General features: G+C 38.8%; 1 protein-coding gene and 1 long non-coding RNA gene across 8 annotated transcripts in view; one reads left to right on the plus strand and one right to left on the minus strand.

The window, feature by feature from the left end:
• The first annotated feature begins 72 nt into the window (after nucleotides 1-72).
• LOC145539088 (uncharacterized) lies at nucleotides 73-1224 on the plus strand. The gene is made up of 2 exons (XR_014077566.1): nucleotides 73-147; nucleotides 516-1224. It is a non-coding gene; the product is annotated as an uncharacterized LOC145539088 (long non-coding RNA).
• Nucleotides 936-25043, minus strand: part of CMSS1 (cms1 ribosomal small subunit homolog) — a 401056-nt gene continuing 376948 nt past the window's right edge. For all 7 annotated transcript variants that reach the window (XM_081572478.1, XM_081572477.1, XM_081572481.1 and 4 more), the window contains 8 exons: nucleotides 21693-21764; nucleotides 19059-19188; nucleotides 15764-15823; nucleotides 14707-14809; nucleotides 10907-10967; nucleotides 10391-10478; nucleotides 2653-2741; nucleotides 936-1237 (listed from right to left, as the gene is read on the minus strand). In XM_081572478.1, coding sequence (XP_081428604.1) covers nucleotides 1154-1237; nucleotides 2653-2741; nucleotides 10391-10478; nucleotides 10907-10967; nucleotides 14707-14809; nucleotides 15764-15823; nucleotides 19059-19188; nucleotides 21693-21764 — 687 coding nt within the window. In that variant the 3' untranslated portion in view covers nucleotides 936-1153. The remainder of the gene's footprint in view (nucleotides 1238-2652; nucleotides 2742-10390; nucleotides 10479-10906; nucleotides 10968-14706; nucleotides 14810-15763; nucleotides 15824-19058; nucleotides 19189-21692; nucleotides 21765-25043) is intronic.

The following is a 25043-nucleotide window of genomic DNA, read 5'->3' on the forward strand; positions in this document are numbered from 1 at the left end:
AGTGGGTGACCATTAGTAGTCCTGCTCAGCTATTGGTCAGCACTGCAGGGGGCCCTGCCCACAAGTAGCAAACTGTCAATGAGGGTCCATTAGGGAAGCCATTAAGCCAACAGTGAGTGGTGTGGTGGCCGTCAGGTATAGAGTGAGGTAAGAGGTGAATTCAGGCCTTCTCTGGGAGGCCTTCCAGTTCAGCCAGCCCTGGGCCAGTGGACAGACTGGGGGCTGTGTCCAGCAGGACTCGAGAGCCCTCACCAGGGCCACTCACTGGTGTTGAGGCTGTGGTGAACCTCTCCCCCCACCACTGTCTCTGCTACCTGAGAGCAGTGGCCTTCTGCCTGGGTCACAGTCTGAGGAACCTGGTTCCACCTGCCATGCCCCCCACCCCTTGTTTTGATGGCCTGAGGAGCCTGAGGGCCAGCTGGGTTGGAAGTCTGGCTCCCTCAGCAATGACGGCTGGGGAGGGTGTGGGAACCTGGCTCTGAGGAAGCTGCCAACTAAGATCTGCCTCCTCTTAGCCAGGACCAAGACCCTGAAGGATGATAGCTATGCCTTGGGACCTTGCCCTTTCTTGTCAGAACAGAGAATAACATTTGTTTGGTAGAGATTTATAGGAATATCATTACCTGATCATGACCTGACCTCAAGAACAAAGGATCTGACACCAAGAAGTCTGCAACAACTAACCAGACTCTTCCCTCACCTTTCCTAGAAAAGGGCTTTGCTGGAAGCTTTCAGTAACTTTGGGGTTCTTAAGGGATGAGCCAACCATCTCCTTGCATGAACCTGTAATAAACCTTTATCTGTTCCCAAATCTCATATTTTAGTATTGTTTGGCCTCACTGTGCATCGGGCATATGTACTTGTGATTTGGTAATACCATCTCTTGTATAGTCACATCAGAGGCCAGTTGGTGAAAGAAAAACTCAGTCTCCTTAACAAAAATCACACATAAGCCAGTGATGCTTTATTACACAAGGGATTTGGCAAAGGACACATTCATTTTGTAAAAGAATCCCCACCTAAGATTCCTAGTGATTCATCTGGTGATATAGTCAACTTAATAAACAATAGCTGGTATTTACCAAGTGCTTGCAATGGACCAGAACCAAACAAATCCCATCAGGAAAACAGGACTTTTCCTTAGGATCCAGATTTAGAAAAGGCCCAGCTTCAAAGATTCTGTCTTGCACAGACTGAGGACTCCCATTTCCAGAAGTTCAAAAACCTCCTTTCTTACCTAAGGAAGAGAAAAGAAGAAAAAAAAAGTTTAAGATCAAGAGACGATGGACTTGGTGAATAAATTCAACTATCTGGATTCCCTGGTATTTATGCAGCTGTTATGGCCAGAATCAGGAAGAGCAAAACCTGCATTTTATTCAGGTTTGAAATATTTACATAAGTAAAGGAAGAGGAACTACATAAGACATCAGTTTCATCTAGATGTCCTCTTGTTTGTAGCCCTTCAAAATAAAATCTCATAGAAAAAAATCTTACATAATAGTGTTTCAAGATATCCAAAGTATGTCTAGACTATACATAGTATTTTAATACAGGGTAACTACTAATAATGACATCATCACAATAAAAATAAGTCTGGGTTAAAAGGGTTTTTATGAATATTATCTCTTCCTCATTATTATAATTAGAAAACTAGTGGTGGCTTACTCAGATTTAACATTATAAGCAAAATCATCAAATATGACCTCATGTGCCTAACATCAAGTTGGTTAAACTGGTTGTAAGAAACCAGTCAGTTCAGGAGACTCTGTGTGTGTGTGTGTGTGTGTATGTATGTGTGTGTAGGAAACTCAGACAATGGTTTTCAGCCTAACTCACCAATCAGTTAAAATCAGGTTTGGTCATTCTGAGGATATAGTTTTATACAGCAAATTAATTCAGCATATTTGAATTGCAAGCTTCTTTGATAGTCACTGTCATGATTTATTCCTGGTTGGTGATTGGCAAGCCATGTTTATTACTGCACAACCCTATTCTCTCCAACAGCTACTTCTAAGCATCAAGCTAGATTGAAAGATTAGCCCCATGATAACATGGTGGGTGTCAAGTCAATTGTCACATTATGATGATAATGGATGACTTTCATAACTATATAAATGGCTAATGCTGGTCCCACAAAGGTATTCAATCAGTTTTAATTCACTGAGACATCAAAAGAATTTCCCCACTCCTCAAAACGTAAATCGCTCATTAAACAAGCAGGTTTTGGGGTATGTGGAGACGCAGGCAATGAGGCAAGTTTGTACCCTTCACCTCCAAATGCACTTCTAAGGATAAAAAGGCAAAGATGATCGTGTCTCTAAAACAAGGCACAGGGAAATACGCCAAGTCCTCCAGACATTCCTGTTTCCCAAAGGTACAGTATAGATGTGGACCCCAGTGGGGCAGAGGCCATTGGGCATTTAATGAAGAAACAAAGCTGATTCCTATAAAACACATGGAAAGGATATAGTTATGTGTAAGGGGTGAGATGGCCTCTATAATTGTAGTTACTTCAGAGTTAAAAGAAATCATTTCAAAGGCCAGAATGTGCTGGTTCCCCATGTCAAAGACTTTATTGCTGTGTTTGAACTCAAGTTCAAATTGAAAAAAAAAAGATTAAAGGGACGTGCTGGATAGCTGGTTACACGGTACCTCGGGAATGTCCATCATCCTTCTTAACTTCTGATCTCTCCAGTTCCAGTCAAAAATCAGATATTTTAAGGGGTTCAAATGAAGGCCACCTGGAAGAGACAGGGAGAGAGTTGCTACATGAAAGAACTCATGACATAAGCTTATTAAAAGGATTTTTTATTCCTTTGGTTGCTTTTTTTTGGGTCTCATTTGTTCTTTTCTCCCCACCCCATCCCCCCAACACTGGCAACTAATCTCTGCACATTAAGTGCTGTCCCCATCTGATGGAAAACAAATGCAGCACTCCGAGACTTGCTCTCCTTATAATCTTATCACTGATTCTCGGGGAAGCTGCTCTTGCTAAGCTTGTGAAATGCTCAAGGGCTGGCAAAGAATCAACCCCAGGCCTCCATTTCACCAAGCCCCAGAGGGTGAAGTCTCATTCCGACAGGAATTTGGTAAGATGTATCCTACAGTTCATGAGTTTGAGTAAACTTTCGGAGTTGGTGATGGACAGGGACGCCTGGGGTGCTGCAGTCCATGGGGTTGCAAAGAGTCGGACACGACCGAGCAACTGAACTGAACTGAACTGTTCCTACAGTTCAGGGCAGGGACCTTCAGAGGAGTTGAATCCAGTAGAGTCTGCCTGTCTCTGAAAAGGTGAATCAGCAGAAGGTTGAGGACAGGGTTGGGAGGTTAATTTCAGGCAGAAAAGAGAGTTAAAATGAATGAGCTCCAAAGTCTGCTGTCCTTTGAGAAGACTGGTAAACGACTCATTCCTACTGTCTTCCTATCTATCTAGAGACAATATTGAAATGTGGGGTGGAAAGGGACCTCAGAGGTTGTCTGTTCCTCAGAGGTCCCAGAATTGGGCAGTTAGCTTTTCCCCACTCCCCATGTTCTGCCCACTGCCCCCAAGTTGTCACACCTGGAAACGTAAATAACAAAGCCTTCTTTTATCCCACAGCCCTTCCCCTCAATACTGGTTTATTTCAGTAATTTCCTCTCTGCCCTAAAGACTTTTTCATGCTTCTTATAACTACAATGCCTCTTATTTAAGACTCTCTCTGTAAATTAAAAAATATAAATGAAGAAAGACAATGGGTTGATAGTGTTCGCTTAAAAATAATTGACCTGATGGTGGGATAGCAAACAGATACAACCTCTCTGGAAGGCAACTGGACATGATATAACATGAGCTTTAAAATGCTTGGAGTTTGATAAAATAATAATTCTTCCATTTCAATAAAACACCAGAAACTTAAGCACAGTTACTTAAAAGATGATAACTGTGTACCTACTTACATGAGCAAAAATATTAGAAACAACCAAAATATCCTGCCTTAATAGAACTGTTAAACACCCATATAACTTGGAATCAATATCCAAAATATATAAAGAACTGGTAACAACTCCATGGCAAAAAAAAAAAAAAGATGATTTGATTTAAAAATGGGTGTAGGAACTGAATAGATATTTTTTCCAAAGTAGACATCCAAACGGCCAACAGCTATATAAAAAGAGCTCAACATCACTAACCAACAGGGAAATGCAAATCAAATCCACAATGACCTATCACCTTTAACCTGTGAGAATGACTGTTACCAAAAGACAAGAGATAACAAGTACAGGCAAAGATGTGGAGAAAAAGAAACCCATGTGCACTTCTGGGGGGACTGTAAATTTGTGCAGCCATTATGGAAAACAGTATAGAGGTTTCTCTAAAAATTAAAAATAGAACTACCCTACAGCCCAGTAAATCCACTTCTTGGTATATATCCAAGGGAAATGAAATCACTATCTTGAAAAGATATCTGCACCCCCATGTTCACTGCAAAATTACTTCTAATAACTAAGACACAGAAACAACCTAAGTGTCCACTGACGAATGGATAGAGAATGTCAATGTTCTTTGTCATACACACACACACACGAACATTATTCAGCCATAAAAAGAAAATCCTGCCGTTTGTGACAACATGGGTGGTCCTTGATGGCATTATATTGAGTGCAATAAGTCAGAGAAAGACAAATACTGTATTATTTCACTTACATGTTGAGCCTAAAAAAAAAAAAAAAAACCCAAAATATGAACTCATAGCTACAGAGAATAGGTTGATGGTGGTTGCCAGAGGTGAGAGGCAGGAAAAATAGATGAAGGTGGTCAAAGGGTAAAACCTTCCAGTTATAAGATAAATATGTGCTGGGGATGTAAAATATAGCATGGTGATTACAGTTAACAACACTGTACTCTGTATATGTGAAAGTTGCTAAAGAGAGTAGATCTTAAAAGTTCTCATGATAAGAAAAAAAATTGGAACTATGTGAAGTGACTGCTGTTAATCAAACTTACTGTAGTAATCATTTCACAGGTATCACATGTACCCATGATAAAAAAAAAATGGAACTATGTGAAGTGACTGATGTTAATCTAACTTATTGCAGTAATCATTTCACAGGTATCACATATACCAATCACGCACGCCTCAGTTAACACAATGATATATGTCAATTATATCTGTGCTAAACTGGAAAAAAGCTCAACAGGATATTATGCAGCCACTAAAAATGAAAAAATAAAACTATTTGATGACATAGAAAGTTCTCATGAGATACTGACATGTTGAATGCTGTGCTTAGTCATGTCCCACTCTTTGTGACCCCATGAACTGTAGCCCCACGAACTCCTCTGTCCATGGGATTTTCTAGGCAAGACTACTGGAATGGGTTGCCATGCCCTCCTCCAGGTTATCTTCCCAACCCAGGGATTGAACCCAGGTCTCCCACACTGCAGGTGGATTCTTTATTGTCTGAGCCACCAGGGAAGCATATTAAGTAGGGAAGACAGTTACAAAGCTATTATATGCAGTATGATTTCCATTTATAAAAAGATATAGATAAATGCATAGAAAAAAAGACTGAAAGGAAATACAGTTAATATTAACTGATAAGTGATATCTCTAAAGTAACTTATTTTCTTTTCTGTATCTTTTTCCATTTTACAAAGGCTCTTATAATTAGAAAATCCCCTTTTTAAATAAAACAATACAATTCTGTCTGTAAGTGTTATGGGATAGCTTTTGACGTTTAGAAACTCTCCTTAATACAGCATATATATAAACATCTCAAGTCATAAACAGCTACATAAAATGTGTTAAGTGGCATTTGAATTACTTTGTTAAATTTTCAGTTTTTAGAGTGATGGAATTGTTTCTCTTCAAACACTTTGTATATAGCTTAACATCTGTAGTCAATGAATATTAAACCATTCATTCAGTCAGATCAGAAGTAAGAGTTATTTTCCTTTTATAAAAAAATCAACAGCTCGTTAAGTGATTTTTCCACTTCTTAGATGAAGTAAGGTTTCACAGTGAGTTTTCACAACTCTGTAGAACTCTAATTTCAACAATCTGGACAACTTTGTTTTCTCTGTCTCCTTCTCTCTCTTTTAAATATTAAATATGGAGAAAGTGACCCTGTAGCCTGGGGTGGGGGGTGGGGCGGTGGTGGTGACACATACGAAACATGTGGAATACAGCAAGGGAGAGGTGAGCCTTTGGCTACGTGGTGGAGAACGACGGCGCATCCCTGGGCCCTCCGGCTGCCCAGCCAATCTCTCCTGACTCCATGTCTCCTAGATGGACTACGAGCACCTCTCATCTGCTCTTTCATTTTCAACAACCTCCTGGGGCCACAAGACAAAAATCCAGCCAATCACTGTGCAAGAGCCTTCCTCCAAAATCTGACTTTCTTTCCAACTGAAGTATAGACTACTACAGCCAGTAAAGTCTCCAACCAAGAAAGGTGGTCTCTTTAGTAAAAGTAGTAACTAGTACTTGTTGTGTTCCTAAGGAGTGACACTCACTGTGTTTAGCTTTTTATTGGCATAACATAGCCCTTGTTGTTCAGTCGCTCGGTAGTGTCCCACTCTTTGCAACCCCATGGACTGCAGCACGACAGGCTTTTCTGTCCTTCACCATCTCCTGGAGCTCGCTCAAACTCATGTCCATTGAGTCAGGGATGCCATCCAACCATCTTGTCCTCTGTCGTCCCCTTCTCCTCCTGCCTTCAATCTTTTCCAGCATCAGGGTCTTTTCTAAGGAGTTGGGTCTTGTCTAACGAGTTGGCTCTTCACAACAGGTGGCCAAAGTACTGAAGCTTCAGTCTCAGCATCAATCCTTCTAATGAATATTCAGGATTGATTTCCTTTAGGCTGGACTGGTTGCATCTCCCTGCAGTCCAAGGACTCTCAAGAGTCTTCTCCAACACCACAGTTCAAAAGCATCAATTCTTCAGTGCTCAACCTTTATGGTCCAGCTCTCACATCCATACATGACTACTAGAAAAACCATAGCTATGACTAGACGAACCTTTGTTGGCAAAGTAATGTCTCTGCTTTTTAGTATGCTGTCTAGGTCATAGCTTTTCTTCCAAGTGGCGTCTTTTCATTTCATGGCTGCAGTCACCATCTGCAGTTGATTTTGGAGCCCCCCAAAATAAAGTCTGTCACTGTTTCCATTGTTTCCCCAACTATTTGCCATGAAGTGACAGGACTGATCTTAGTTTTTTGAATGTTGAGTTTTAAGCCAGCTTTTTCACTCTCCTCTTTCACTTTCACCAAGAGGCTCTTTAGCTCTTCTTCGCTTTCTGCCATAAAGGTGGTGTCATCTGCATATCTGAGGTTATTGATATTTCTCCTGGCAATCTTGATTCCAGCTTGTGCTTCATCCAGCCCAGCCTTTCTCATGATGTACTCTGCATATAAGTTAAAACAGGGTGACAATATACATCCTTGACATACTCCTTTCCCAGTTTGGAACCAGTCTGTTTTCCCAAGTCTGGTTCTAACTGTTGCTTCTTGACTTGCATACAGATTTCTCAGGAGGCCAGTAAGGTAGTTTGGTATTCCCATCTCTTTAAAAAATTTCCACAGTTTGTTGTGATACACACAATCAAAGGCTTTAGCATAGTCAATGAAGCAGAAGTAGATATTTTTCTGGAATTCTCTTGCTTTTTCTATGGTCCAACGGATGTTGGCAATTTGATCTCTGGTTCTTTTGCCTTTTCTAAATCCAGCTTGAACATCTGGAAGTTCATGGTTCAAGTACTGTTGAAGCCTGGCTTGGAGAATTTTAAGCATTACTTTGCTAGCATGTGAAATGAGTGCAATTGTGCAGTAGTTTGAACAATCTTTGGCATTGCCTTTCTTTGGGATTGGAATGAAAACTGACCTTTTCCAGTCCTGTGGCCACTGCTGAGTTTTCCATATTTGCTGGCATATTGACTGTAGCACTTTAACAGCATCATCTTTTAGGATGGTCTTCCCTGGTGGCTCAGCTGGTAAAGAATCTGCCTGGAGTATAGGAGACCTGGGTTCATTCCCTGGGTTGGGAAGATCCCCTGGAGAAGGGCACAGCTACCCACTCCAGTATTATGGCCTGCAGAATTCCATGAACTATACAGTCCATGGAGATGCAAAGAGTCAGACACAACTGAGTGACCTTCACTTCTTTTAGGATTTGAAATAGCTCAGCTGGAATTTCATCACTTCCCCTAGCTTTGTTCGTAGTGATGCTTCCTAAGGCCCACTTGACTTCACACTCCAGGATGTCTGGTTCTAGGGAGTGATCACACCTTCATGCTTATCTGGGTCATGAAGATCTTTTTTGTACAGTTCTTCTGTGTATTCTTGCCACCTCTTCTTAATATCTTCTGCTTCTGTTAGGTCCATACCATTTCTGTCCTTTATAGAGCCCATCTTTGCATGAAATGTTCCCTTGGTATCTCTAATTTTCTTGACGAGACCTCCAGTCTTTCCTATTCTATTGTTTTCCTTTATTTCTTTGCATTGTTCACTTAGGAAGGCTTTCTTATCTCTCCTTGCTATTCTTTGGAACTCTGCATTAAGATGGGTATATCTTTCCTTTTCTCTTTTGCCTTTTGCATCTCTTCTTTTCTCAGCTATTTGTAAGGCTTCCTCAGGCAGCCATTTTGCCTTTTTGCATTTATTTTTCTTGAGGGTGGTTTTGATCACCACTTCCTATATAACGTCACGAACCTTTGTCCACAGTTCTTCAGGCACTCTGTTTATCACATCTAATCCCTTGAATCTATTTGTCACATCATAAGAGATTTGATTTAGGTTATTCCTTTATGGCCTAGTGGTTTTCCCTACTTTCTTCAATTTAAGTCTGAATTTTGCAATAAGGTGGGTGCATTTACCATCTCTGTCATTCAGATAAAGAAACAGGTTCAGAAATGTGAAGAAACTTGCCATGTCACAGAGATGGTAACTGCCAGATCTGGGATGTGCATCCAGAGGCTTCAGTCCATAGCAGAGGCTCTTCTTGACATGGCATTGCTTACATATTGCTTCCTCTGGATATAGACTGTGTATCTACCTGCCCACTTCTGATTTAGCTATTCTCTCCTTTCTGAATGCTTTTCTCACATCTCCATACTTCAAAGATCCCATTTTAATCCTATCCATACTTCAAACATCAGTTAAAGACTCCTTTCTCTATAAAGCCTTCCTTGCAGATTCAGCCACGAAACAACCTCTCCTTCATTTCAACTCATATAGACTCAAGTGCTGGTTTGGCCCTCGGCACTTACTGCCTCATGTTGTCATTCTCATTCTATGTACATTTATCTCTTCAACTGGATCAGGAGCTCTTTGAAGGGGAAAGGCTCTGGAATCAGGAAGGCCTAGAATGAGAGGGTCTTGGGAGGGGCTACATAACCCTTCCAAGCTGCAGTTTTTTCTCTTAAGAAAGTAAGAATGCTAGCCTGCAAGGATGCTGTGTGTACTAAATGAGATATGTAAGGGTGTTTAGCACAGCACTCAGTACAAGTAGGAACTCAAAAAATATTTGTTTCCCTCTCCTTGTCTGGGTCTACCAAGTCTGCTACTTGTAATTGCACAGACTTCTGCATACAGTGGGTTCACTTATAAATGGTTTTCATCTGGAGAGAAACAATACTATTTTTAGCTCTTGTTTGCTTCCAGGTAAAAGACCATCTCTATACTGAGATACTATGTTGATTAACGCATTACTTTTAGACACACAGAAATCAAGGAACAGCTCCAGACAGTTATAAAATAAAGTTTTGAACAAGTCATTTGGAAATGAGCATTTAAAAGAAATACTTTAATCTGTCTGGCAGGTAGAAAAATGTACTAAGATCATCAGGAGGCCAGAAGGTTTTTAGGCTACTGGTTTTGAGAAAGTCATCAAACTATAAAAACCCACCAGTGGATGCTCTCTGAAATACTTTCTGGGTAAAGGACTAAAAGGAAATGAACTTGCGAGAAGTGTTCTAGAATTCTTGAATTTCATCCATAGAAACTGAATTTTCTTTCAACATATTTTCTATACCAGCCCTCAACTGGAATGGGAGCCTGGGGAGCCAAGACTCAATTAAGTGAGAGGGAAGCACTCAACACATCAGCTTACAAAGTCCAGAGGCTGCAAACTGGTGTAATAAATTGTGAATCCACCAACCTGCTTAAAGCAATTGGAAAGTGAATGTATTTAGATGGGCACACGTACTGTAGTTTGCAACAGTCCTTATCATTCCCTATTGCACTACACCTGCTGGCTGGTTTTTCGAGACTAAAGGCTAAAGTTCCCAACCTTGAATTAACTAAAAACACAGAGGTCTGGTTTCACTGCATCACACATGTGATTTCCCAGACTCACACAGGGTAAGGCAAACACTCAGCTCTGAGTAGGAGTATCACTACCTCTTTTCATACCTTGTTTAATGAGTTCTTTAATCCTCCCTGGAGTTCCTACACCCAGGTGTACTACATGCTTCTCCAGCAATTTTACCTGCTCTTGGACCTATTTCAAAATGGAAGAGAACAGAGAAAAGAAGAGTCATTAGAAAGTTCAATCATAGCCCAATTTTAAAGCATTTAATCTAAAAGCTAAGAAAGTGAAACAGCAAAAGGAACTACTCCTGTTTAGGGTCAACTTCCAGGGCAAAGAAGGTTAACATCAAGACAGAAGGAAGCATCTCTCTAGAAAACTGGTTAAGCCTCAGCTTCTATACAGGAATATCAGAGCACAGAGGAATGGTGACAGTTGTGGGGACAAAGGCAGGGAATGCAAAGAAAATCAGATTGGGTGTTAAATATGTAAGGAAGGCATCAAAGAACATACTTGCTAAGGAGATAAGGTAAAGTAGTTGAAGTGAAAAAACTGAGGTCTGGAAGTGGCCCTGAGGCATCACTTCCACTCTTTGCCAGGAACCACAGGCCCTTGCTTACCTTTATGTGTTTTGCAAATAATTTCATAACTTTGCTGTCTCCTCTGAATGCGGTCATTGACCTAATGAAAAGAAATAGGTTTACTCGTAAGAAAACTTACTCATTCCAGGCCATGCCAACTGCTTATGTATTACACTTTGATTTATTTAAAAGAATATGCACATTTATGTGTGTATATATGTGCATATATATGTGGATATACACACATACACAGAAATCCTGATTTTCAGCCCATCTCTGGAACACAAGTGGGGTGGCCTTTATTCAGGCATGCATCTGGGTTGGCTTTTAACTTTCAAACACAAGATTAACTTTACTTAGGTTTCCTTGATTATTGAAACATGTGGACTTGCCTTTTACATGTATTAAAATGAAAACCACAGTCCCAATATGGCATCACTCATGCTAAAAGCTCATGATACTGAACCCAGATTTAATATTTGATCTAACTACAGTTTCAACTTCTCTCAGAAATGTAATCTTAATCAACCAGTCTGAAATTTCTGGTCAAGCCCCAGTAAGGTAACCTGTTCTGTGGGCCTCTCCTACCCCCAAAGGAAGCTAAAACCTTGCTGCTTCCTCGCCCACCCCAAAAGATGTTTTGGCCTAAAAGTAAATCGTTCTGCTCTTGTGTGCTCTCTCATTCATTCTGCTCTCCCCTTGCTCTACCCTTTTTCCAAAAAACCTTCCACTGTGCACAACCCCTTGGAGTGCCCTTCTAGTAGCTAGATAGGATGCTGCCTGATCCACGAATTGTTGAAAAAGTCAATTCGAGCTTTAATTTACTTGGTTGGATTTTGTTTTTTAACACTGGTAATACAAAAGTTCTGTATTTTAGATCCCTGGCAGAGAATTTATCTTCAAACTCTGCAGTATAGTTCTCACCCAAAATTTGGTTGTGAGGATCTTAGCAGTGATGTCAGCCTGTGCTCCCCGGAGCCCAAGGCCATGTACAAAGGTCTGTGTGTGGCTGCCCAGAAGGCTCAGGGTGAGCGGGCTCGTGTCCTGCATTCAGAGCAGCCTCCCACTTTTACTGACTTTGCAGAGTGAGCTTATCTGTAAAATTTTATATGTGGAAATGCTTCAGGTATAAATGTGTAAAACTGCGTATAAAAGAACAATCTTCTAGTTGATGTTTGTGACGAGAACATGGAAATACTGTCCAGAATATTATTACTCTCCTTTATATATCACTATTATACTTGAGAAATATTACTGACCAGTGGGAATATATGAATTTACAAAGTGGTGACTCATTCTACACAAATTCTGTTGCATTTGAGTCTGTACTTATATGTGAGTTTTCTCCGTGGCGAGGTTAACTAAGAAGACAATTTAGGGGACATATTTAATATACCTCATGGTTCTCAAGAGAACAGGTAATCTCACAAAATTTAGAATTACTCAATGTTCGCCTTTATGAATAGGGTTCATTGTGCCTGCTCAGAGATCACTTTCTGCAAATCACCTAACCTTGAAATGGATCATAATATTACTGAAGACACAGAAAAACACTGAGAACTGGCAAATGAAGTACAACAACACAGTGCTTCTATGCCTCTCAGAAAGGCATTTATGTACTCAGTGTGACAACTTGTTTTTAAGACGCCATACAGAGTGAAGTAAGCCAGAAAGAAAAACACCAATATAGTATACTAATGCATATATATGGAATTTGAAAGATGGTAATGATAACCCTATATGCAAGACAGAATAAGAGACACAGATGCATAGAAGAGTCTTATGGACTCTGAGGGAGAAGGTGAGGGTGGGACGTTCTGGGAGAATAGCATTGAAACATGTATATTATCATATATGAAACAGAACACCATTCCAGGTTCAATGCATGAGACAAATGCTCAGGGCTGGGGCAATGGGATGACCCAGAGGGATGGGATGGGGAGGGAGGTGGGAGGGGGGTTCAGGATGGGGAACACATGTAAACCCATGGCTGATTCATGTCAATGTATGGCAAAAACCACTACAATATTGTAAAGTAATTAGCCCCCAACTAAAATAAATAAATTTATTAAAAAAAAAAAAAAGACGCCACCTTCAGGCCAACCCCTCTGCCACTAGTGTTTGAATCTGAAATAAGTTCTGCAGCAGTAGTTTTTTAAACACTGAAAAGTCAATGTGAACTCTTATTTCAGAGCCAGCAAGTACAGCTGTCCAAAGGCAGTTGGAGTCTTGAAGATCAATTATGTTTACAGCAGAAAAAGGAACACTTCTGTTTTACTGAGAGGGAATTTTACAATTTAATGTGAGTGCCGAGCAGGAAAGAAGGATTTGAAGGACTATTAACAATCGTTAAAAACTACTCATGGTCAGATTACCTCATTTAGAAAAATAGAGGCTAAATAACTACCAAGAATCTACTTTGCACCTTAGTCTATTTGATGAAGTTCCTGTTTCTTCAGGACTTGGATTCTCCTTTGTTTTGTCTCTGGTCAAAGCTAAGCAGGAGAGGGTTGAGTCCCGGTAAATCCCATTTTACTCTGACGGCTCTTCTTTGAATACTGAATGTTACTACAGATTCAGTGGAAGCCTTTTTGTTTATTCTACAAAAGCTACAGTAAATGAAAAGGTATGTGAAAGCACTTAGTAAAGTACCTACAAATTATCTATAAAATGTAATTTTTATATGTAAATTTTTGGGCCATTTGGCATTTTTCTTGGTATAAGAAGTGAGATATAGAGCCAAGTTAATTTTTTCAGATGGCTACCTGGTTGTTTCAATACCAATTATTAAAATCTATCTTTCCCTACTAATATGTCACTTTTGCCATATTCTGTACATATCATATGGGTCTACTTATGAACTTATAATTCTGCTCCACTGTTGTGACCTGTCATGCACATGCCAGTTCCACACTGTTTTGATTATTGAGACTTTGCAATATGGTTCTTAATAAAACAATCTGATGGATACTATAGACCTTCATTAGCATTCTCTTTTACAATTTCCACAGCTATTGTTTCTTCTGTATTATATGAATTTAGTACTACTTTATCTAGTTTAAAAAACAACTTTATAGAAGTTTCATTGGAAATCTATGAAATTTGTAGACTATTCTAGGTAAACAGATATATTTACATCAAATTTTCCAATTTAACAACATGGTTCACCTTTCTGTTTAAGATGTTCTGCATCCTTTGGGTAATATTTTCTTTCATCTAAATTTTGAGAGGTTTATGCATTGGTATTCTATTTTTTCTTTTTATATGGCTTTAAATTAGATCTTTCATTTATTTCTCCAAATTGGTTATTGCCTGTATAATCTCCCAGCTTTTACCCTTGCCCTCTACAAAGTGTGTTCTCCACACAGGAGCTGAAGTGAACCTTTAGAATGATAATTCAGATCACGTGACTCCTTCGCTCAAAATCCTCCAGCGGCACTCCATCTCAGGGCCTTTTGTACCTCCCATGGCCTCTGCCTGGAACACTCTTCTTCCAGACATCTGCTTGGTGTTCTCATTCACTGTGTTTAACTCTCTGTCCAAATGTCAGTCTCCTAAGAGAGGTTTTCTGCAATTATCCTTTTAAAAGCAGCCCCCATTCTCTTCTATTCCTTTGCCATGATTTGTTTTTTTCTTACATAACTTATCACTACTTGACATTATAATGTGTATTTTATTTGCTTGTCATCTGTCTCCTTCACTGGAGAGTAAGTTCCATGAGAGAGGGGGCTCTGTGTATTTTGTTCATTGCTACATTGCCAGCAAATAGAACATATCAGCTTGGCATGTATCGGTTACTCAGAAAACATTCACGAAATAGAACAGGTGCAGCTTCCAACCTAATGAGCTCCAGAGCTCGGATGGCAGAGCCACAGATAATCAGCATCAGGATTGATTTCTTCTCACTGTGGTTTTTCCGAAGTTTCACCCATTTGGGGCAGACTGAAAAAAGACCATAAGAAAAACATTACCCTACGTATAGCAAAATAAGGCCTCCAAAGTTGAATATTCTCCAATTACTTCATTATTATTTAATATAATGAACATTGTTTAGATACTATTCTCTGGTTATTCTAGATATTAAAATGGAACATCATTAACTTATACCACAAAAATATGCCAAGTAGCTAAATGTGACCAGTTTTAGGACTAAGTAAAAAAAGTTTGTACAAAAAAAAAAAAGGACAAAGAAAACTTAATAATCTAGTGAGACTGATTCTATTATTACTTGCATATACATTTGCTGTATTTGAGGCTAAAAAAGGTTTATGAATTCAAGTTGAGTGTCATTGGAATTGATTAGAATTTGAAAAAAGAATGTTAAATTACTGTATCTAAATTAGTTCATTATTGGTCACAATAAATGATTATCTAGCATGAATAATCTAATTATTACTGCCTACATACAATTAAAAAGACAAAGTCAGACTGAGCAATAGCCATGGTCTGAGTCCTGAACATGGGAACAGAATTTTAGAACCTCAGAGTTGGGGTCAAGATCATAGTCCCACTTCCTTGTCTTTCAGATAACAAAATAGAGTCCTGGAGGAGTCCTCAGTAACTTGTGCCAAGTCAAACATCAAATTGATGGGGTACTTGGGATGAGAACACTAATATAATTCTCTGGATTCCAACAGTAATACATCTAATGTGCTGTACAACAAAAACAAGACCAAAACTCAAATCCCCAAAACCAGAGAAACACAAGAAAAAATTAAAGTAAATAAAAATTAATATCAAGATGGACTTAAAAAACATTAATTTAAAATCCTCTTAGGATGGAAACTTCATTTTAAATTTGAGGTTTTAAAAGTTTTTATTTTAAAGAGACAGACCTCATGTTTTAATGGAAATAACAGTTTGATGAATAGTTTTTTAAAAAATGAGTTTACTTACCTTCTTTTAGATATGATGAAAGACTGTGAGTTAAATCATTGGCCTTGAGGAAGCAGGAGTCTAGAAATATGAGAAGCATACTTTGTAGAGGATTTTGCAAACACACACTCAAAACATTAAATGTGAATGATGTATTCTTGAACAGGTTGCACAACATTAATGAGTTGAGGACTCATTTATTTTAAAGTGTTATCTAGCATTTAAAACAATAGCAGCACCAACAATAAGACTTTTAACTGTTCATCATTTTTTAGAGCAGTGAAATAGAAGCTTGTTGCATCACTCAATGGACTAATGAAATATTTTTATTTTCAAATCCATGGAATATACAAAGGTAAAGCTGAAACAGCTAACGGATCTTTGTGGAGATGCCCAAACTCACCAGTCACCATAGACGTACAAATTAATATAAGATGAGATAACATTTTGCATATACATTAGAATGGTAATTGTTAAAAAGATGTATAATCTACCAAGTGTTGCTGAGAAGGTAGGATGATGGAAATTCTTGTGAACTACAGGTGGAAGTGTAAAGTGGTATTGCTATGCTGGACAGTAATAAAATTAAGGTGTATATACCCTATGAACCCAGGATTGCATTCCTGGAATGTAATGGAAAGAAAGAAACATTATGAAAAGAAATTCTCGTGTAGTCTATAAAGACACACTCAAAACATTCATACAAGTATTATTTGTAATGCTGGAGAACTAGAAGCAACCTAAACATCCATATAGGAGAAATGCATGAGCAGTAAGTGGTAGATGAAATCACTGGAATACTATGTAGCATTTTAGAAGGGATGAATTATATGTACATAAAGCTATACAGGCATCCTGAAAAAGTGTTAAGGGAGGAAAGAGAATGAGAGGTTCAGCACAATTTCATTTAAATAAATTGTAAAATGATTCCACATGCAACAACATGACATATGCATATTTAAAAATGTACAGGAACCCATTAGAGTTTGATGCCTATGGAGAAAGGAAATTGGAGTGTGGGTGGGGAAGAGCAGGAATAATACATCAAAATACAACATTAACACAACACAGCACAACACAATGAAAGACAATGAAACAAACTGCAATAAAACATAGGGGCCTTGATCAACCAATGATGATCATGGTCTAGCAATTAAGTAGTATTATTAACTCTGTACCTAAGATGTATAAAAAAGCATGTTTATCATCCAAATTCTTTATACCAGAAGAAGTCTGTCTATAAATACATCAGAGTGTTAGGGAGTAAACTATTACTGAATTAAATGAGACTTATGTTGTGACCCAGTGCATACAAATTCACAGTATGTGAGTAACTTCAAAGATGTTGTCCTCTATATCTTGTTGTAGAGCATCTGATTATCTTTAAAATTGTAATCTCCCAAGTCTGGATATGATCAGACTCACCTGCAGAGCATTACAACAGATACAGATTCCTGGAATGGAGTCCCCTTGGCACAGTAAGTCAGAATTCCTTGGGGCTGGGCCTGGGAATTTGCTTTCTAAGTTCCTGGGTGATTCAGTTGCTTACAGGCATTTAGCACTGATCTGAACTACAATGCAGCTCTCAGGAGGACCTGAGTTAGCTCTAAGTGATTCTTGCTTCAAAACTCTAATTTAAGTTCTCATGTATATGACATTAACAATGTATAGTGCACAGTATTAACTGAAAAGACATGTTCCTGCCCTACAGACACAAACAACTTGCAAACCACAACCAAGTCAGACACTGGGGCAAACTAAATAGGAACAATATTTTATTACTTATATCCAAATAAGTAATATACGCCCCTTCCTGAGACTGTTCTGATAACCTATGGCATGTCCCTCCTTCAAATAACAGAGAGGAGCCTCCTCTCTGTCTTGGCCCTGACAGTGTAGTGATGGGCCTTTTCTCTAAAACCTTCCTAGGATGTTTTCGTACACTTTGACTCAGAATGGCCTAATTTCTTAACTAAAAATGAAAACCTGTTCCTTTTGGCTACAACAGTCTGCTTTTAACATATTTTAAATATTTTCTCCTAAGTCAATCATGACCACATATTCTTACCTAACTATATTATTGAACTCTAATGATGATATAATATAAAATCACTATGGAACTCAAGTGACTCCTCAAAGATTTCTTCTGACTTTTGACTCTGCAATTCTAACAAAGAACTAGAAGGGAAAATTGACTGCTGAGTCATAGTGAAATCAAACTTCAGTTAAACCTTGAAGAGGCTTTATTACAGCACCTGGTTCTTGAGATCGAGGAGTCAGGAGGAGCTCTCAGCTGCTGTGCTTAGAAGAGTCGTCTCTAATTGCTATTGGGGTTTCTGAGCTCAGTAAGTAGGAAACTTCAGGACTCACTCATGTGGAAATGAGTTCCTTCAATTCCCTACAGGGCATTTCTTTCAGAAAAGGAACAGATAGGGGAACTGGTGTCTCCAATCCAGTGTGCATTAAAAAAAAAAAAACCATGCACACATCATTTTATAAAAGAATTACAGAAATTCAGGGAACGGGCTGTTTTTCAGCTTTTCAAGTCTCTAGAAAGTATAAAGTTGTAATGGAAAAAGGAAATCAAGCCACCTTTGACTTTTTCCAAAAGCGGTGTTAGATATTCCTAGTAGTCTACAGACAGCTCATCTGAAGCAGTGCTGCCCAACCTTTTGTGGTTTGATTTTATGACACCTTTTTTCTTCAGTGTCGGAACAAAAGAGTAATAGATTATGTCATTATTTTGAAATTAATTAAAATTAGTTTTTAAAAGAATTTTCCTATATTTTTAACTTAATTATAAATACTCTAAGCCAGTAGATCTCATATAATAGTAGACTTAAGAATCATACAGGGTGAGGTGTCAGCCTTGCTAAAAAATGTAGAATTTTGTTCATATCTTTAGATGGTTTACTTGAGAAAGTCTTGGTTGGAAGCTAAAATACTACCCTAAAAGCAGAACAATGACTAGACATCCACGATGAGGGCAATGACAAAACTAAAATGTTATTAAAGCTAAAGTTCTTGTCTATAAAGGATGAGTAAATTAATCATCTATACTTTTAAATGTGTGGTTTATTTTTATTTAACTTCTATCCTCATTAAAGATTCTTATTCATTGAAAAATCTGCCCCCCAAACACACCCAATACCTTTGCAGTAAAAAAATTTACAAATCTATTAGATTGAACAAATACCATTTAGCATCTTAATGAAGAAATCATCCAACGGTTAAAATGATAAGGTTCAGGAAAGGAGTACTAGCACATGCAAAATACATTCATTAGAGGGAAGAACAACCGGAAGCCTGGTTGTACCTGGTAGGGTTAGTTCTTCTAATTCAATCACTGAGCGACTGCTACTGTAATAGTCCTTCATCAGCTTCTGTAGGTCTTCGGGTGTCCCTGGTTTTGGCTCTGATTTTGCAAGAATATCAGTAATTTTCTTCTGATGAGAAAGAAGTAAAAATGGGAAGACAGATTTTTAGAGTGGCATTTGGCTGAGGATAGGTTGATTCCTCTGGCATTTAAACTAAATAGGTTCCGGTGATGGCCAAGCATGAACGGGAGTTCTAATAAATACACTTGAGAAAACTTGAAAGATACTTAGAACAACTACTGCTTTGAAAAGTGGATGATCTAAAAGACTCCTTGGTCTATGATTTCTAGGAGAACTAAAAATTTTGCGGGTGTCTGTAATAGGTACTATTTTCTGTTAAAAGTCAATGTGTTTATTTTATTTTTTGATTCTTTCACTTACTTGTGTTATATACAGAGTTTGCAGTCAGTATGATACAATTTCTTTAAAAACTGTTATTGATATTTGCATTATGCCCAGGCATGTGGTCAGTTTCTGTAAATGATCTTTGTGGGTATTTTTTTTTTTTTTTTTAGAATTTTTATTTATTTTACTATTTATTTATTTCTTTTGGCCATGCTGGGTTTTGATTGCTGCACAGGCTTTTCTCTAGTTGTGGCAAGCAGGGGCTACTCTCCAGTTGCGGTGTGCTGGCTTCTCATTGTGGTGACTTCTCTTTTCGTGGAGAGTGGGCTAGGGTGCTCGGGCTTCAGTAGTTGCCACACATAAGCTGAGTAGTTGCAGCTCCCAGGCTCTGGAGCACAGGCTCAACAGTTGTAGCACACGGGCTTAGTTGCTTTGCGACATGTGAGGTCTTCCTGGATCAGGGATTGAACCCGTGTCTCCTGTACTGGCAGTTGGATTATTTAATCACTGAGCCATCTTGGGCTTCCCTAGTGGCTCAGATGGTAAAGAATCTGCCTGCAATGTGGGAGACCTGGGTTTGATCCCTGAGTTGAGAAGATCCCCTGGAGAAGGGAATGGCTACCCACTCCAGTATTCTTGCCTGGAGAATTCCACGGACAGAGGAGCCTGGTGGGTTATAGTGCATTGGGTCGCAAATAGTCAGACACGACTGAGCAACTATGACTTTCACCAAGGAAGCCCTAAAAGTCAGTGAATCTTGTTGCTTATGGAAACCCCTTTCTAAGCTTCAGACAATGTGTATTCCTGGGAGAGTAGAATTGGAGAATTTCTTGTGTAACCTGGTTCTTAAGGCACTGAGTTTCAGTTTGGATTTTGGGGATTAAAGTAAGAGCTGCAGGAGTAATCTCAGCAAAGGAGCACACTGGAAAAGGGCATTTAAGACCCTTAACGCTCAAATCTTGGGAGAGACATCTCAAATTGGCCCCATGAAAAGCAGAACAGGAAATGCTCTACAACATCTATTTTGATTTGGATTTATTTGTGTAGCATATACTAAATGCCTGCAATGTCCTAGGAACACAAATTGTTCATTTAACTTTCATCATGAACCTCCCTTCTTATATCTAATATTTCACCAAAAATTCAGAAAGAGCCCTTCCTTGCCTCCTACACTATCTTTTTCCCCCTCTGTCCATACTATCTTCCTTTTCATACCACTGCCAAGAACAAAGTTCTGTCAAATGGATTAACTTTACAAAAAAAAAAAAGTCATCAGTGAGCACATTTCAGCATGACCTCAGCCAAGGCTAAACTATCTAGCTAGAGTTCTGACCTTGAGCCCCAAGAACGTAACACTCTTGAGGCCATTAGTGTACAAACTATCAAAGAGAAGTTAAAGTCATTTCTTTAAGGACTTGCCAAACCTCAGCCAATTTGGCGTCTCCCATCTTCCTATTTGGCCGTATGCAGACAAGGAAAACATATACACACACTCTCAGTTCTCTAAAAGCTTGCCATTAAGTTATTGGTTTGAGTCCATCTTCTTTCCTCTAATCCCAATCATATTTCCTCTGCTGACTACAGCAGTAGACCTTTCTTGGCAGAGAGAGAATTACACTGCTGTTTTCACAACCGTGGTACAAGCTAACCACACTTTCTTCAAGGCTGAGCCATAAGAAAGTCTATATAGGAGCAACAGAGTTTCCCATATGTTCACAGGCATGAAAATGCAAGGGGAGTCTTTTGCTTTAAATTATGGTTCAAACTTAGAGCCAGAAATGCCTTATACTTACACTACTTTCATCTGCTTAATCTTTTCTTATTAATACTCTTAGATATAAGATTTTTTAAAATGAAATGGTTAAGAAAAGAAGCTTGGTAAATTTTTTTTCTTGGATAAATCCAGAGGGGCCAGAGGGCAGGACAGCGCTGGGCCCCTTCTAGAATTAGAAACCCCAGTCTGGCTTCTAACCACAGTGAAAACACAGGGTAACAAAGATGCCTGGTAATCCACAAGACTGAAATAGGAATTCGAAGAATTTATTTTTAGCTCCAGCAGAAACACTTATTACTAGTGACCTTAAGAGAGTCACCAAACCTCAATGAGTTTTACAACTTTTGCATCTCTAAAGTGGGAATTACAATAACTGCCTCATCAAAGTACACTATATAACAATGTGATAGAAACCATGCCGGGCCACACCATTGTAAAAAATAATTAATATTACCTTTTTCCTCCTCCTGGTCTTGGTGGCATCTTCACTTGTTTCCTTTGGTTGTATCAAGAAACATTCTTTAGGCTATAAAGAAATGTAAATGAGAAAACTTTCATCTTAGCATGATGAGCCATTCCCTGGTGGCTCAGCTGGTAAAGAATCCGCCTGCAATGTGGGAGACCTGCATTTGACCCATGGGTGAGGAAGATCCCCTGGAGAAGGCAACAGTTATCCACTCCAGTATTCTGGCCTGGATTTCTGGAGAATTCCATGGACTGTACAGTCCATGGAGTTGCAAAGAGTCAGACACGACTGAGCGACTCTCACTTCACTTAGCATGATGAGGTGTCAACTAATGGTATGAATCCCAAAGTACCTATTGTCATGCATATATTCTTCAGAATATCTTGGTAATATGGACAAAGAAATGTTGCAACATCCACTGCAGGCTACTATGCAGGGGCTGGCTGGGAGAATTTGTAAAAGTGAGAAAGTGCAGATGACCTAAGACAGGAAAATCTATGAATAAAGGTCAAAATGTGTGAGTGAGTGAATATATGTTTTGAGGTGGTGCTGCAGGGTATTAAAAGTGCAGGACAGTGGCCAGGTTTGTAAAATACAGGCAGAAAGAGATATGGTTAAAATTAAAATGTAGTAAAAATAAAAGTCTTTGACTAGCATGACTGGTGTGGTCTATGATCTAGCAATGTGTGAGAATGTATTTCCAAGTCACTGACTTATCATTTTGTTATCCATTCCTTTCCTCTTCTCAATAGGCATAGAAAATCTGAAGTAGGATATATTTGCTTACATTTTTATAAAACCAGCTGCACCAAATGCCTTATCTATAGTGACTACAAAATGAATGTTTCTGCTAATAGTCTGACAAAAGTCTCAGCACCATGGCATCCTGAGTAATTGATTTTGCCTGTTGCCTTGACCCCTGGAGTACCCTATACAGTTTAGTGCTATTTTTACCCTAAGGGTTTTTTTTTTTTTTTAAGTGTAGAAAAACAGGAAATTTGGGCTAAGACTTTGATTTATAAAATGGAATGCTTCAAATTCCGTATTTATTAATCATAAGCAGTTGTATAAAATGTTTCCTGTGTTGGATCTTCTATGCAACATTTTCAAACCAGTTGCCAAGTAAGATATAAAATGTAAGTGAAAACTTATTCTGAGTTTTTTCTTCATTGAGTTTCCATTCCAACTAGAGAGTACTCAGTTTTAGCTGGTAAACTACTAACTAAAGCAATCTTGTCTCCACTGGTTCTGTTTAAAATGATTACAGATGAAGCTTTCTATTCAAGTTTGCAGACAGTCTGAAGATAAAGAATGCCTATGGCCTGAAGCCAGAGAAATATAATGCTATATAATTTCTTCAAGACATGGGGCCAGGACCAGCAGTTTTCTAGACTCTATTTCAGTGGTAGAGAAGTAGATTCAAATGGGAATCTTGAAATCTCACCTGCTTCTTAGTTAAAACAAAAAACCTGCAAAGTACAATTGCATCATAGCTAAAGAAAGATATTATGATCTCTCTTATTTAGAAAGTTAAACTGTCTTGTGGATGCAGATACACACTAATTTGATGTCAAATAGAACTGGGGCCAAGGCCACTACTATGTCACAGAAGCTGCCAGACAATCCTAAGAGTCCAGTTACAGATCAGGTCAACATCAGCTCATGCTCCTATGGCAAAGCCTGAATACAATTAGTAGATCCCTAGGTGCCTCAAGGCATACTGCAGTATCTTGTCACCAGTAGCAAGGTTTTGGGGAAGCATATGTAGAATCTATTTCATTTCCCTATTTAGCAAATGGAGGTGCTAAGCGTATGTTCAATGTGCAGAGTTGTATTCATGCTAGGTTTACAAAGCCAATTAAACACAACAGAAATTAAATGTGGAAATGAGCTCAGTTATAAGGACATGGATTCTCCAATTTTGGAAGGAAAAAAAACCAATTCTGAATCATGCAAAGGAAAAAAAAATAGACTTGACAATTGCTTTTCTCAAGATTCTGTACATTAGGTTCAAATTCTTACATCATCTTAAAGGAAATACAGTATGACATTTATCTTCTGGGAGCAGTCACTCTAGCTGGCTGTAGTAGGATGCTAAGGAAGATGCAAGTTTATGGGGTCAATTTCTATAGAAGCAAGATGACTTTATGAAGAAATACAAATCCCACAGTATTGAAACTTTTTAAACTTTGCTAACTGCCTTACAAATGCTGATGCTTACCCTCAGAGAGACTAGGTAAGAAGATGAGGAAGCATCACAGTAGGCCAGCTAACCATTTATAGAAATCAATTCCAACAGAATCTGTCTTTGGCAGGTAATAAGTAATGTCATTTCTTTATGCAGTGATTTTTAAAATACGTAGCTGGAGTATGAAGTTAAAGATTTAGAAGAATCACATTTGCCCCAAAACATTTAACAGAAAAACTTGTTAAGCATTTAGAAAAGCAATTAATTGGGGGTATGTTTTCAATTACTGAAAGTGTCAATAATTATATTGTTTAAGAATGAGGATTCTGGTTTTAACCATGGCAAATCATTTTCAAAACACTACTAAAAAGAAAATAAAGGAAACTGAAACGATATAAATCTATAAGGACCAAGAAACCAGAAGAGAGGACAACAATAGTGGAGAGATTTCAACAATTTTTTGAAAAATGAAAAGTGGCTGAAACTGGATGGACGCTATTTAGCAGAGGGAGGGAGACAGCTAGGACCTGGGTTTCTAGAGAGGTGGCAGCTAGCAATGTGTCTGTTTCACCTACTGGGTCCTGAAAAGGTTGAGTAGTGGGTGGTACAGGGTACTACCGAGGGGAAAGGGCTTGAAATAAAAAGAGATTGGATGAAAGTTTACATTTAAAGTGATTTTCCTCCTTCCTACTCCCATCTGGCTCTATCTTCTGTCCAGGCAGCCAAGCAATTATCCTATTACTGCTTCCTCTCATCTTGCTCTTCCTGACAGAAGACTGGAGATTTACGCTCTGGAGAGAATAAGAAGACCAAGAAGTCTAGCACAGGGGAGACAGGGCAGAGATTGAGACTCATCTCTTCCTGTCCCTCTTTCAGGATGTCTCAAGCCAGGTTATACAGTACAGGCAGGAGACTACTGAATTCTTCTCTGGAAAAATAAAATAACCTAACACAAATGGCTACAGTCCATGGGGTCGCTAAGAGTCGGACATGACTGAGCAACTTCACTTTCACTTTTCCCTTTCATGCACTGGAGAAGGAAATGGCAACCCACTCCAGTATTCTTGTCTGGAGAATCCCAGGGACGGTGGAGCCTGCTGGGCTGCCGTCTATGGGGTCGCATAGAGTCGGACACGACTGAAGCGACTTAG

The sequence above is a fragment of the Giraffa tippelskirchi genome, chromosome 2, assembly GCF_054371585.1.
Source record: "Giraffa tippelskirchi isolate mGirTip1 chromosome 2, T2T-mGirTip1v1.2.pri, whole genome shotgun sequence".
NCBI classification, from domain to species: domain Eukaryota; kingdom Metazoa; phylum Chordata; class Mammalia; order Artiodactyla; family Giraffidae; genus Giraffa; species Giraffa tippelskirchi.